Raw genomic sequence first — 16,123 nt, forward strand, 5'->3', positions numbered from 1 at the left:
TGGGCTTTTGTCCCCAGGTTCCCACCAGCTCAGCATCAAACAACCAGCCTGTGCAAGGGTTAACTCTTTAAAATTCTTATCCGCTGAAGGCTGGCTCTTGTTGCCTAGTGACTGCTGCGTGGCTTCCTGCTGTCACTCACCTTGTCTCCAGAGTTATCCTCTGCTCTCCTAAGGAAGATTATGATTGGACAAAGGTGACATCATAGCAGGAGAAGGAATTACATTGCTTTGTCAAGACAGCCACCAATAAGATGACCCAAGAGTTGGTGGCAGCGTGTTCAGTTTTCTTTGTTTTAGTGTCTTTCACATGGAGCTAACAAATTCAATGGACATTTCCTGTTTCTTGGAGCGCCAACATTGCAGGTGTTGCTGATGGATTTTTGCCCATATAAATATTCCTTGACACCGTGTGGATTCTCTTCACACCATTTAATCAATGCTAGTAGCCCAGCCAAACCTTCCCTGCCAAGGACTTGGCCAGCACTCGGGAAGCTGCAGATCACAGGCAGCAAATGACTGCCGGCAGCTCATTATCACACCCAGGCTGCAGCACTGCATTCTGCCCAAGGCAGCTCTCCCTGGTGCGCATCTGAGAAGTGCCTGAAGTGCTTCCGAAGCATCCTTCTCAAGGATGGCTTCAGAATACAACACAAGGAACCAGAGGAGAAAAGGTAGTGAGTGAAGCTAAAAGCCTATTTACTTTTAAAATCAAGCAGTTGGAGAAATCTCAGTTTAAACAATGAACACAGCTTTGATTACATTTGCAATTGGCATCGCACACATTGGCTCTGTTGAGAATCAAGCCTCGCCTTGCTTTATTCTGTAACTTACATGGTGGACACTCTTGACTGTGTCAGCCATTGAAGGCACCCCCTGAGCGATTGCAGGGTTGCTTGCAGCCTTATTGTATTTGGCTGCTGAATTAAATCCTCAGTTAAATGCTCTCTTTTCCTTGGTAAATATTTAGTATACAGCAGTCACTGCTGGTATAATTGGATAATTGCTTCCAATTAATGCTCTATTTCAAAAGCTACAACTCCATAGGAAGCTTAGTTGAGCTGCAACAAAGGCAGACCCCCATGGGAAGCTAAGAGAGGGAATTCTTTCCTGTGATCCTGCTGGAAAGCAAGGAGAGAGAGATTATCTAGATGATTACGATTATAACATCCACTGATAACGGATGCGCATGTAGGCATCAGCTGAAACCTGGGAGGACATACTGCCTCTCCCCAAAGCTGGCTGCAAGGAGCTCAACATCATTATTTCTTGCTTGTCCTTAGAGTGAATTAAAGCTGGCCATGTGTTTCTTGGGGGCATTCATTTGAAAAGGGAAGTATTTATACAGAACCAAGCCACAGGAATACACCTATACTTTGAATTACCAAGCACTTTCAGAAAAAAAAAATATAGTTTTATGAGTTCAGATTGGGAGCTGGAGAGATGCCTCAGTAGTTAAGAGCACTCACTGCTCTATCAGTTAACCTATTCTATTATTTTATATTTTACCATGAGGCTCGTGGTTTGTTACCTCTTGCTTTCTGGGCAGTTACATGGCTTCTCCTGGGTTAATTTAAGACATAAGAGCTAGCTAGGAATAGGCCTAATGTATTGGCCAAAACAGCTTTATTCATCAACCAATAGAAGCAACACATAGAGCAGGACGTCCCACATGACCTGCCTATTCCTCTGCGGAAGGACAATGTGTTACTATCCAGCTTTGGCTCTGGAAAATAATGTTGCTGGCGATGTTACCAGTATTGTTACCAGTATTTTAGGGCAGAAGGCCTGGCTCTTTGAATCTCAATAGATGAATCCTAGCCACCTGTTCCAGTGCCCAGCAAGGACGAGTAACAGTGAAGGTTAGGAAAAACAGGGAAAGGGGTCTGGTGACACCCAAGTCTGTCTTCAAGAGGCTAAGAGAAACTGAAAGATTTTATAGGAAATGGTGAGAAAGGGGGATGGAGCAGGCACCCCTGGTGAAACAATGGCCTTGCTCAGGACAGGGGTCTGGTCCTGCAAAGGGATCTGGCAAGGCTGGTATCACCAAGGGGAGCAATTCCCATGATTCCTCCTGCTCTGAGGCAGCATGTAGGGCTATAGCTCCCATTTGGGGGTGATCTGGCTTGTCAGGCTTGGTGAGAGTACCTGGCCATGAAGATGTTTGTCAAGCAGAACTAAGAGCAATGGGGAGGGGGCAGTAAATAAAGAACCAGAGAAGAGCAAAATGGAATTGGTCAGGCTAATGATAGGCACCTTTCATGTCCATCATGGCTGTACATGTATCTTGAGATATTCCTTCCAATTCTTTTAGTTTTTACCTAGAAGTACAAACCTGATCATACAATAACCTTATTTTAAATTTCCTGAATAATGTCCATATTGCATTTCAAAGTGGCTATAAACCATTTTGAATTTCTCAAGTTTCCCCACATCCTCATACAAGTGTCAGTTCTCTCTCTCTCTATACACACACACACACACACACACACATAATCCCACAGTAACACACACACACTCTCTTCAGGCAGAAGTGACAACACCCCTATAATCCCACAGTAACACAGCCGCTGCAGGGCTACATGAGACTCTGCCAAAACAAACAAATAACTCAAGGGTTGGTGAGATTGCAAAAAACTGAACCTGAGTTCAAGCCCCTAAACCCAAAGTGGAATGAGAAAACCAACTCTCCAAAGTTGTCCTGTCCTCTACATATGCACGCGCGCGCACACACTCATGTAAAGATTAAAATATTTTAAAAACACTTGAAACGGAAAGCTTCAACTACTCCACCCCACAAATAAAAGAACAAAGCACAAAAATGTTACAAAACGGCATTTACTCTGCAACTTTATCATAATGAATTGCATCTCTTTGGTAAAAATAAACTTTATAAACATTTTAAGAGTCAGAGATTAGATACAAAAACTAAACATTTGTAAGTTATTTTACTCTGAGCAAAGACTGGCAACAGAGAAGAGGTTCACTTGTGGCTGGTCGTCTATCGGCAGTTAAATTCAGAAGTTTTTATGCTACATCAGAAACAAGGAAACAATTTAATAACAAATTTCTTTACTCAAAAAGTATTCTTATATTTTGTTTAAAAATAAATAAGTTACAATGAATTGGCAATTATACATTTTATACACTATATGATGGCAACATAATACTTTAAAATTAAGCACTTTGTTTAATAAAAAAAGTACAATTTTGAAAACAAGTTTGACAATGGCACTGGCAGTTAGATGCAAAGAATATTCTTGAAAAATGGCAGGTATAACATTAAAATACTCTATTGTGTCTTTCAATAAATATTTGACTACATCATTAACACATTGGAGTAAACTTTAATCAAAACTTACACATTTCAAAGTAAGAAAGAAAAAAACCCTATGACACATATGTAAACTAGAAAGCCTCAGAAGTTGCTTTAGAAAATGCTATGGTTTTTGAAGGGTGTTAAGTAGTCTTCTATTTTGGGTAACAGTTTGGAGGCTTTGGGGAGCACTCCCACCTGCAGCCCGAGTTGCTATAAAAGGCCTCCCAGTCTACAAACATACAGACATTGCCTTAACACTTGCTCTGGCTTTGAACTGGCTAACATGTGTGTATTAACTGACCATCTAGTAGGAACCCTTTACAAATGCCTCAAACAGTGGAAAAAAATAGAGATGCTCAACTCTACAATATACAAAGGAATCTAATAAGTCATGCTGGCTCCAAGAACAGGCAAGGGTCCCAGGTGGAAAGGGGTGCCGCACCCCTTGCTTTTCTACTGATCTAGGCAACGTTTTCATTCTGAATTAAAAAGCAAAAGATCAACTAATTTAGTATAATATATTGCACAAACAAATTTCAAAGATGTATTCAAGAAACACCAATTCTCTTGGCAATGTGGAAAATAAAGATAACAGTGCCAAGACACAGCTTTTACTAGGGATTCATTAAAACTGAAGTGGTTGCAACAAAATTCTTATTCTGATATAAGACAAAGTATACCTTAGCTAAAACAAGTTTAACAATGTGGATGTTGTCCCTGGTTTCTAGGTTATGTTTATTACATGAAGTGTGTTAACTGTGGGAATTTCCAGTCCATGAGGTTTGGAATGACTTCCTTAAATGGAAGCTTCCAGCTGTCTCCAAGCAGGAGCGCGATCCCCGAGAACATCACAAGGGGCCAGAATGAAGAAGGCTCTCCCCTTGAGATGGATGCCCGGACACAACAGCACATGGAGAATGAGACACTGAATTCCACACGAGAACTAAGTGCAAACTGTTAGGGAACGCTGCTGTTGGTGCAGTTATCATCTTTGCTAATGGCTACAGCTTTAAATAAGAGTCCGCTGAAGAGGCAAAGAAAAGAATTTCAGCTACTGCCTAACAGGCATTTTGAAGAGGTCTTTTCGAGCAAAGAGCAATTCTCTCCTACTTGAGGTCATTTCCTCTATTTGCAGAAGAGCTAACAGACAGGAACTTGGAGAAACACTTGTAGAGAATTTCAGAGCAGATCCTGGGCACTGTGAGCCCCGTCCAGAAGGCCATGGGGATTCACTTCAAAATACTGTGCTACTCAACTGAGCTTTGTAGCCGCTTTATGACTGACACCATGGCAAAGCATACTTTCAGTTGGTACTGTATTCACTGTCTGCAGTAAAAGACTATCTTCACTTAGCTGGTTTTTGGAGAAATAACACTAATGAGTTAGGAAGATTTAAAATTCCTCATCCTGCATTATCAATAAAAGAAAAATGTCAATATTTTAGTAGCACCCATTCCATTAATACAGCTATCCATATTTAATTATAACTAACATGGAAACAAGAGTGTATTAATGCTGTTAAAGCTGCAAGCATGGTCAGTTAAGAAACATGCTTTAGTTTTTCTTCTCATTTGACAGTTTTGCCCAAATAAAATTTATAAGTAAAAATGAAATATTTGTCTTTAAAAAAATTCCAAGAAATGCTTTGTAGTCATAAAAACATTTCAAAGCAGGAAACTAACCTGAGCCTGTATATGTGTGCATACAGCAAGTGTATCTATGCATATAAATTAGAAAAATGCAAAGAAGGTTACTGCCTGGGATACAGTCAAAGTTTCTCCCACCACTGTAAAAAAATATATTTGTGAGTTACAGTATTAGTATCCCTGTTCTGAATACTACAATCAAACTGTGATATGAAAACTGTCTCATATAGGCAGTTTTGTTGAAATACGTAAAATTTCTTGGCCAATGCCGTTTGGAATAGTAATATAAAATATTTTATCATGGATTAATGGCACATAGAGGTATTACATTGCCTCTTAAAAAGTTCTGTATAAGATCTAATTTTTATACCTATTTTGAAATCCCTGAAGATGTTTATCTCTACAGTTTCCTATCAAATGTTTTAAGTCTATTCATTACACATATAATTTTAATTTATACAAAGCTTGAAAAGTTCTGTCCTCAATGACCTACTTTTACTTAAGATGTTACAACATGTCTTCCCAATATATTATCACACTATGTTTAGAAAACAAATGCAAGATTCTCTTTTAAAGTGTGTAAAGGTGTATGTTATCCCATGACACACTCCGACTGTATCCTCTCACTGGACAATTTTTACTTAACAAAGACAGTTAGTAGCTAAAACTCAAACAACACTTGCAAAGTACTCTGGGAAAGGGTAAAGGCCCCAGGGATGCTGTGCATTAACTGTGAGGTAAGAACATTTCAAAGATATTGCAATAGGAATTCCCATCTGGAGATGAGCCACACCCCTACAAACCAGAGAACCTTCTAGGCATCTAGGATCGTTTCCATTTATGTTTGGTCATGCTCATGCTGCAACAAAGAATAACTTAAAACAAGAATAAGACAGAAGATGTCAGGAGAGGAGCACGTGAGAAAGATGCCAGCCTGTGCTTAGCTACATGAGTAACTACAGTTGACTACAGAATGGGAACAAAAGTGAAAATACTGAGCTACCAATTCTTGTATTTGACCAATCAACAAAAGAGATTGATTTTTTCCCCCTACAAGTTTAAGACAGAGGCTGAGAATTTTCTTATACAAAATTTTCCAAATCTGGGAGACAGTTATTCACAGAAATTGTTTTGGGGACTCTTATATCAGATTTACAATTAGTCATGATCCTAAGAGCAACTGTTTAATTGAACAAAACAAAAAATGAAAAGCAACCAAAAAATATTTAGAAAGAAACAAGTGGCACTCCTCCCCTACCCTCAAGCTAAGAAGTCCGCTATGGCTCTGATATCCCTTGTGAAGAGTTAAGTAGAAGAGTATTGCCACACTTTAGTAAGTATCCCTACTTCTTCCGGTGTTTCTGACTCTGTGCCTTCGCAGTACTTATGAGGGAACCAAGGCAGGTTCGGATTCCAGCAAGGTGGAGCAGCGACCCCGCTGCTTCTTTGAGTTCGTCATCAATTTCTTGACACGACTGTTTCCTCTTCTTTTTGCCTGGCTGTCCTTCGGGAGCACTGTCTTCATGAGCTTGTGGTGCATAGCCGCTGTCTCCCAGACGATCGTCCTCATCATCAGCATCCGTGTCCTCGTCACTGTGGAAGCCCTCGCTGCCATCACTTCCCACATGGCTACTCTTCGGTATGAATTCATACACCTCATCCACAGAAGACAGGGAAGACACGCTCGCCCTGGATGCGCAGCGCTGAGCTGCCATGCTACTGGCACTGTAATTGTGGTCTGCTTTCGGGTCGATGCTGGCGGCTGGAGGATGGCTCTCCTGCAGCCGCACAGCGCCTGGGGCACTGAATGCACTGCTGTAACCCCTCTTCTTCTGCAGTGACGGCTTCTCACCTGTGGGAAACAGAACTTTATCAACAAGCCAGAGGTATCTGACTGCAAAAGCAGACCCCCAAAACTCTCACTTTTGAGTAGTAAGAGCTTGGAATCTGTAGTTTTGTGGCATTTCCCCCATAATTCAATTTCTAGATCTGAAACATTTAAAAACCATTTGAAAGATGGCCTGTCCTGTTGGTGGAACATAAAAGTTACTTTGTACTATTTGCAAAGAATGTCTCAGTATGACGATACCACTGCTTGACAATTTCCCTGTGGGTATTTACACTGTTCCAAGTTTGTACTAGTACAAGTAATGCTGCAGCAAGGAAATGTACTGGATTTCTCTCTCTCTCTCTCTCTCTCTCTCTCTCTCTCTCTGAGGCAATTGTTAAGTGCTGAGTGAAAGGTATTTTAAATTGAAGTATACTCAAATTACTCCTGGGTGGCCGTAACAATAAACTAACAGTGTATGAAAAGCACCTACTTGCATACTCCATTAGCAATCATTTACATTTTTTATTTCCTAAATTAAAGGCAGTATCTTAAACTTACTTTACATCTCCCCATATTTCTTCTTTTGAGAGCCACTTTCAGATATTTTGCTGACTTTTCTGCTCTCCTGTTCTTACTAAACCAAACAACTCCAGTAAGACACAAATAAAATAAAATTAAAATTAAAAAAAAAAAGCAAAATACTGCTCGTGGACATGAGACCTACAACTGGGATAAACAGCTTCCCCTTCCAGCAGGTGTCAACTGTAAGCAGCTTCTCGGTTGGGGGCTCTGTGCCCACTCCCCCTTAGTGCTGGCACTTTGTGCAGTCTTGAGCATGTTGCCAGTCTCTGCCCAGTCTCTAAGTTCAGGCCCGTATCAGTACTGTTGTCCTAAAGACACTGCCTTTCTAATACCTCTGGCTCAATCTCTCTGCTTCCTCTTCCCACAGATCGCGAGACTGAGTCCCTGACTAAGTGTGTGGCAGCTGTGGGACCTGTCTGCTTATTTCTTACTTTGCAGACATGATATTAATCTTTTATCTATTTTACATAGTTTAAAAATTCTCCCAGTATTCTGCATTGCTTCTCTTACCTTATGTGCTGCTTAGGGTCAACTGGCCCAGGCCTTGCACTTGTCTGGCAAGCCTTCTAACACACACTCAAGTCCCCAGCCTCCCAGCCAGTCTCTCATTTCTCAGTTTGGACACAGGTCTTACACATCCCAGGCTGGTCTGGAACTTGCTATCTAGCCAAGGGGGATCCTGAATTCCTGGTTCCTGGTCTTCTTGCCTCACATCCCAGGTGCTGAGATTACAGAAGTACGGCATGGATCAAAGAACTTTAATTAATTTTTTTATCTTTTCCTCATGGTCTTTGCAATTGTACTTAACACCTTTCCTACTCCAAACTCTAAATATCCTTTTAAAAATTATTTTGTGGAGCGTGGAGGTCATGGGAGCGTATAGAAGGGGAGAAGGGATTAGAGAAAAATGTATAGCTCAGCTGAATCCAATAAAAGCAATCATTTTGTGTATAAGTACGTGCACCCGGGCCTGTGCATGGATGTCAGAGGACAGTCCGAGAATCAACTCTCCCTTCTACCACACAGGTCCCAGGACTGAACAAAGGATAAGGCTGGATGGCAGGCACACTTACCCACAGTGCACCCCACCCAACTGATAAACACCCCTAACCACAGTGGCTCACAGCTTTCGTCTTTATCTTTAGCCCCTCAAGCTTACCTTCTGGAAAGCATTTCTGTCTCCTCCATTTATTCATCAACACAAACATCTCCCACAGCATTAACTTAATTTTTTCAAATGATTATATAAATAGAAATACAATACAACAGAAACTGAATCATTCAGATTAATACACAATTTAGTGGAAAAAAGTAAATTCTGCTATGACATTAGCCATCTTGAATTTAAAACCATTAGTTTGAAAAGGCATTTATAAAATTTATTTTACTAAAAGAAAAGAGTGATTGCTTACATTCTAAAATCTCTTGTTCTATTGAAGTATTTAAAAGTATCATGGCAGTGGCAGCATCAATATCAGATTCTGAAAATAGAAAAGAGTGGTCTCATTAATGTCAAAAATGTCAGCATTAGGACTTAGGTGGCCTGGAGTTATGACATACACCTTCAAACCCAGCATTTAGGAAGCAGAAGAAGATTGTGTTGAGTTCAAAACCAACCTGGGGCTGGGGAAATGGCTCAGCTGTTAAAGGCTAGGCTCACAGCTAAAACCAAAACAATTCTTATTGATAATTTCTGAACAAGTATTTTATGTGTATTAGTGTTTTGCCTACATGTATATCTGTGCAACATTGTTTGTCTGATACCTGCAGAGGATAAGGCCATCAGATCTCCTGTTTTTTTTATCTTGTGTGTGTTGGGGGGTATTTTTTGAGACAGAGTATATCATTGGTCTGGAATTTTCCAAGTAAGTTAGCCTGATTGGTTAAGGCAGCCCCAGTAATCCCGCCTCCCTAGAACCTGAACTACAAACGCCTGGCTTTTTCACATGGGTTCTGGGGCTTTGGACTGGGTTCTCTCTTCTCTTCCTGCCCCAGAACTACACATTTTGCCTCTATGTTTAGAAACAGGACCTCACTATATCACATAGATTCGCCTAAGAATCCTGTCCTCTGCCTCTGTATTTTAAGGTCTATGCCTCTACACAGGGTTTACAGAATGACCTCAAGCTGGGTATTCTAACAGGGACACAAGAATCATGAATTCCAGACTAGCCTGGGATACAATGTGAAATCTTGCCTCAAAACTACATAACTGGGGCCTCGGGACAGCTCAGAAGGTAAAGGTGCTTGTGGCCAAGTCTAACTATCTGAGTCGCATCACAGGGGCCCACGTGGTAGGCGAGAAGCAACTCCTGCAAGATGTCCTCTGACCATTCCCACGAATACACCACAAACAAATAAATGTGGTAACCAGAAGGTTCTACTTCAGATAAGTACCAGGCAAGCACATCTGCAGATGTGAGGCTTTCTTCCTCTTGGTGATACTCGTCCAAATAGCTACTTGAAAAACAAATAAAATGGTGCGAGCAGTGATTATAAACCTTAGCTTAAAAGATAAACTTAACATAAGATCTAGAGATGAAGTTTTCATCAATTATATCTTACATTATATGATTACATTAGAGACTTCTAATTTCCTTACTTAGATACTGACTTGTTTACTCCCCAGCATGACTGCAAACTCTCAGGGTTTGCTACTGCAATTTTGGTGTGAAGTGCTTTGAGAAACAGGCTGGCTCTAAACTAGTGTTCTTTCTAGGTATTAGGGATAAAGGCATAAACCACCAGACTTGGCCTATAATACCACCTCGGGTTTTAATAATAACTTCACATATATCTCCCATGTCAGGTACTAGAGTACCTGCCTGTAATTTTAGCAATCCAAAGGCAGAAAAGGTGAGTTCTAGGTCAGCCTGGCCACACAAAAGACCTTATCTCAAAAAAATAAACAAGAGGGGTTCCCTAAAAGTCAGGTGGAGTTTGTACTCCAGCCATGGGCCTCTGGAACGCAAGTGTGTGCATCCTTAATATTTAGTAAGCACCCAGGATTACTGTGGAAACTGCAGAAAATAATCAGAATACAGTGTAGTCTCCATTCTGCTATTCTTTCAATAAGTTGAATGCCCTACTGTGAGCCTAACATTATTCCACACTGAAAATATAGCAGAAAAAAGAAATAAACTGTCACCTCTCAAAATATATAGAGACAATGAAGACATGACGGCAGAGGTAAGTATGAGGGAGAAAAAGTAAAGAAGGTGATGGCTGGTGAAGAGTTCAGGGAGGTGGGGAATGTCTGAAGGGAGTGCACAGAACGTGAACTGGATAAGCCACTGGTCACACACAGAAGCTGGGCAAACAGAGCTCTCCAGACTGCTGTAGGAAGTCTTACAGCTAGTGGTTACCCGACCACTGGGGTGTGGCCTCTTATACTATATATGCGGATGTAAAGCATGCGTCTGGCCTCTTTTCCGGCCTCTGCTCAGGTTGTGAGATTCATTTTCTGATCTCCATTCAAACAGAGGATTCTGATTTGTAAGTCTACCCCTAATTCTGAGCTAGTGTGGGATGGACGCTTGAAGTCCATCCACATGAGACAATTTGATAGAATTCATCATGCTTTTGAAAAAAAAAAATACAGCTACAACATATTATCACACTGTGAACTGGGAAAAAGGCAAGCAGTTTTCCAAGTAAGTGTTCCCGAATCGTGGAGAAAAGCTAAATGAGTGGAGGGTGGGCTGGATTTCAAACCCCTCGTGCCCAGCCACGTGTCCTGGCACAAGTCACAACGTAGCAGGGTTACTAGTCCATAAATAGTTTTTCACTTGTTCCCAATTTTGTTAAAAAGGGGGTGGGGGGAGTGAGAGACTCTAACAAGGAAAATCACAGGGATTTTATCATCCACAATTCAGACCCCTAAAATGCTTCTCATTTAAAGTTAGTGTGTATTTGCATTCTTCGTAAAAAAGATTTTATGTATGCACATGTGTGCAATGGTGCCTGCCGAGGCCAAAAGAGGTTGTTGGATCCTTAGAGCTGTAGTTTCAGGTGACTATGAGCCATTTGACTTGGGTGACAGAAACAGGTCCTTGCAAAAGCAGCAAGCACTCTTTAAAGAAAAAGGCTTCCTGCCATACTTGGCAATTAACTCTGAACCCATTTAATTTCAACATTAAAAATCCAAATCATTATAGGATTCAAGAATATAATTAACAGGGATTTGCCCAAAGTAGAATCTTGAACGTCTTTTAACCAACAAAAATCCTCTTGGTAGCAACTACAATTTTTATTGGTGGTACAACTAATCAGCTTTGGTGTTAAAATTAAACAGAATGGATGCCTATATTTGCTAATGATCACAATCGAAAATCCTTTATAATAGTGCCATTTTTTCCTTCAGAGTGCTTACACTATTTTTGAAAAGCTGCAACACCTTTAGTTACATCATACAGTAGCATGTCTAGCTCATTTGTAAACCACAATTTGACATTCAAATCACTTACAGTCAAGACACACTACTGATGTTGTAACTGGGTCAAACAGAGATCCATCAGAACAGTTCACTTCCTTCCTCTACACCTCCTCCCTTTTTTAAAAAAATGTTTTGTTTTTTAAAACAGTATTACTCTACAGCCCAGGCTAACTTCAATTTTTCAGCGATCCTGCCTCAGCCTTCCAACTAAGGAGATTACAAGTATGAGCCACTTTGCCTGGCCACACGGTTATCTTCTACCTTTGAGACTTGTGCTTTCTTAGTCTTTGTTGTTTAGTTTGTTTTTCGAGACAGGTTTCTCTGTGCAGTCCTGGCCATCCTGGAACTAGCTGTGTGAGCCAGGTTGGTCTTTAACTCCAGAGATCCATCAGCCTCTGCCTCCCAAGTCCTGGGATTTTATGAAAGCATGAACCACCACCGCCAGGCTTCCTTGCTTCCTTCCTCAGAAAAGCCTTTCTGCTTGTAAGTCAACCTTCAGCTAATCTACTTCTTTCTTTTCTCTTCCTCTTTTTCAGGGGTGTGTTGCTGGGGATCATACCCAGGGCTCTTTCTGTATGAAGCAAATATGCTACTACTAAGCAGTACCTCTGGAAAAATGTTTCTGGAAGCAGGTTGGCTAGAATGTTACCTCTGCAAATCTCAAGGCCCTTAGGGCACAGTGTAGGAACTCAATTACTTGTGACGAATGTTTGATCTATTTGGTTATTTTTCAAACATCTCCAGAAACAATTTAAGGGAAGGAGGGGGAAATTTTCTCATGTATAAATATGCCCTAACCAGCAGAACTGAAATATGAACTTTCGTAAACTTTTAAACATTATGTTTTGCCTCTTAAAATTCAGAACTTTGTGTTCAAGTACAGAACAGGCCTAGAACTGTTTTAATCTAGACTATCAACCCTTCCCACCTAGCTCATGGCTGGGGGAACAGGTCTCATACTCCTAAGCAAGGGCTAAAAGAAAGTCATAGAAGTGAGATGTCATAGGAAAGGGCAGAAACACAGAACGGAACAAGGAGAAATATTTGCATAGGAAGAAACCAAATTTGGAAGGAGTGAAACAAGAGCAAGAAGAGATTCTAAGAAAGTCCAGAATTCACAAAACCCAGTATGTCTCAGAACCTGGATGAAGTGATCTTGAGGGTAAGACCCAGAAGTCACTCGGATATAAAGATAGAAGTGTCTCAGCAATGCCTGCAGGTGAGGAGACCCCTTCTACCTACCCATGCAGGTAACAGGGAGCAGAGGGTCATCAGAAATGGATTCCCATCCACTAAATTTCTTGGCAAAGGTTTCTCTGAAGCTTCGCCCTCCCTTATTTTTACAGGACACACAATGCTCTAAAGCTCAGCTTTACAAGCTTCAAAGAGCCAAACATCTGACAGCCGAAAGGCTCTACTGTGAGATTTTCATTTCTGAAGGACATGGAAGCGTTTTAAGATTTGAAATAACAACACTACAAAAACTCAAGTATGCTAATCTATCTACTAATTATGATCAGGAAAGAATTCCACCACTGAAAGACATTCCCGAGTGTGGAGCTTGCCAGCTAACCCTCAGCACTTGCAGACAAGAAACAATAAATGTTTGGTTTTACAACACAGAAAAGAATTCCCTTAATTCTGAAGCTGCTAGAGAAAGATTACGACAAACACTTGGAGATACAAGCATAGGTAAGGTCTTTCTGAAGAGATTCCAGTCACAAAGGAAGAAAGACCAACAATCGACAAATGGGAGCTCTCGAAATTAAACAGCATCTCTCTGCACAGCAGATAAGGCAATTGACTCTGAGTGAAGAAGACAGCCTACAGGGTGGAAGAGTTGTTTTCCCAGTCACATATGACAGAATTCATTCCTAGTATATCCAAAGAACTAAAACAAAACAAAACAAAAAGTAATGAACAACCAAATCAAAAACTGAGTCACAGACGGCTGGGAATCTAGTTCACAGCTACAGTAGTTGCCTAGCACAAATGAAGCCCTGATTTGATCCTCAGCGCAATGTAAACTTGGCATGGTGCATGCCTCTCACTCCAGTACTTTGGAGGTGGAAGGAGAAAGATCAGAAGTTCAAAGTTATCCTTAACTACATAGCAAGTTAAAAGGCCAGCTGGACTATATGAAACCCTATTTAACACAAACAAACAAAGAAACTGGGAGATTTCATCTTGTCAATGTCAGAGTGGCTGTGAAAACAAGTGACAACAAATGCTGGTGGGCGCGGAGAAAGCATAACCATTATTTACTGTTGGTTAAGAGTATCAACTCCTGCAGCTACTCTGGAAATCAGTGCGGAAATTTCCAAAAGACTAAAGACAGAAACTGCTATGACCCAGCTATTACACTCCTCGGTATATACCCCCACAGGCCTCCATGCATTACTACTGAGAAACGTGTACATCTATGTTCATGGCTGCTGTATTCACAACAGCAAAGAGATACGATCAGCTAGATGTCTACCAGCATGAATGGCTAATGAAAATGTGGTACACATATACAACTCAGCAGAGAAGGAAAATACAACTACACAACTTGAGGAAATGGATGGAAGTGGAAATACTGTAGGAACCCAGGCTGAGAAAGATGACAGAGCATGTTCACTCCCATACACAGAGCTTAGCTTCGTGTTTTCACATACGTGTCTCTGTGAGAACGAGGCAGTGCAGACGCTGGACACTGGTACGGGATCCATGGAAAGGGGGTAATAAACAGGTGATACTGACATAAAAAGTGGATGAGCAGGGTGTGGTGGCAAAAATCCCAAAACCTGGGAGGCAGAAGCTGTTGGGTCTCAATGAGTTTGAAGTTTGGTCTATTAGAGTTCCAGGCCAGCCAGAGCAAGCCAGAGTGAGGAAGGAAAGAAGGAAGGAAGAAGGGAAGGAGGGAGGGAAGGAGAAAGGGAAAGAGGGAAGGGAGAACACTGAGGATGGAAGAGTTTAGGTGGTAATGGGGACCAAGGTGGATAGAATGTTTGTAAGGGAAGATTAACCCCAAACCACTAAAGTATAAAAAATGTCATAAAAATTGTGTGTGTGTGTGTGTGTGTGTGTGTGTAGAACTTCCTTTAAAAGAAGTCAACCTACTAGTCTAAGTTAAAGTTTTTCAGATACAACCTATAAAAATATTTGGAACTGCATCCTAATCTAAGGGATGGCGAAATTCTTTAACAACTGTAACAAGTATTTTATAATTTACAAACCAGGAGGCAAAAACCAAAAAAGTAACATGCAGGTCTCTGCGCAGCTAACTCTACTACTATGTGACATTCTGTCTCAAAATATTATTGATAGTTTCTTTTCAACTATTTCATAAATGTAAAGTTACAATGGGACACATAATAATACACGGAAGTAACTCCAATGATATTACTAAGAAATTAAATTCTACTTTCAAGAAAAAATATAAAGAAGTAACATAAAGATAAATGAAGAGGAAGATAAAATGCCTATATATCATGAGTTACTAAAAACAAGTACATATACATTACACCAAATGTTGGTAAATGGTGACTTTGGATGGTTTTCATACATACCTTTAAGAGTTTGCACTTGACTTTGCTTGAGAACAGAGCTCAAGTAGTGAGGTGATAAAGAACCACTAAAAAACAGGGAGGAAAACAGATGTGCTTACTTGCTTCTACAGAACCAAGTCACAGGTACAACTAGAATGCACCACAAAACCACAACAATCAAGTTCTCCTTATTCTCTTTGCTTATAGCACTCAGTTCAGAAAGAGCTGCTGAAGCCCATGGGGTCAAGACTAAAAACAGTTATTCTGTTACTGTTAAAACAATTATCTCTTAATTTCTTCATTTGTAAAACAGAAACAATTACATTTCTCATATAGTATTTTTGTACTGGTTACATAATAATGTATTTTAAATGCCCTGAACAATAAATATAAGAATTCAGTACTAACATATTTTAAAATTTGATATAATACTAATAGTTTAACACTAAGAATCTATCAAAACAAGTACTTAAGAAAAATTCTATATAATGACACAAAGTTAAGTTTCCAGGGTGCTTTTTAGTGCAAAAAGTAAAACTTTTTTTTTTTGGGGGGGGGTCTACTTGTGATAGTAAAGAAAAATATTTTAAATGAAATTAAAAGTTTATTTCCTATTCAGCTTTTACATATACCTTATTCTTTTCCCGAGACTTACAAATTGTAGAAGGGTCACACAAAAATGTGTCAGAAGGAATCAGCAAAATGGAACCAAATGTTTTCATTTCATTAAAGTTTTAAAGTCAACAATTGATAACTCTTATGCTTTTACTCTTAAAAAAAAAC

The 16,123-nt window shown here is 40.2% G+C and overlaps 1 protein-coding gene across 3 annotated transcripts in view; it reads right to left on the minus strand.

The window, feature by feature from the left end:
* Positions 1–2,832: 2,832 nt before the first annotated feature.
* Positions 2,833–16,123, minus strand: part of Foxn2 (forkhead box N2) — a 49,285-nt gene continuing 35,994 nt past the window's right edge. For all 3 annotated transcript variants that reach the window (XM_057779403.1, XM_057779411.1, XM_057779420.1), the window contains exons 4-6: positions 15,362–15,426; positions 8,788–8,856; positions 2,833–6,814 (exon numbers count right to left, since the gene is read on the minus strand). In XM_057779403.1, coding sequence (XP_057635386.1) covers positions 6,306–6,814; positions 8,788–8,856; positions 15,362–15,426 — 643 coding nt within the window. In that variant the 3' untranslated portion in view covers positions 2,833–6,305. The remainder of the gene's footprint in view (positions 6,815–8,787; positions 8,857–15,361; positions 15,427–16,123) is intronic.

The sequence above is a fragment of the Chionomys nivalis genome, chromosome 1 (genome assembly GCF_950005125.1).
Source record: "Chionomys nivalis chromosome 1, mChiNiv1.1, whole genome shotgun sequence".
In the NCBI taxonomy this organism is placed as follows: domain Eukaryota; kingdom Metazoa; phylum Chordata; class Mammalia; order Rodentia; family Cricetidae; genus Chionomys; species Chionomys nivalis.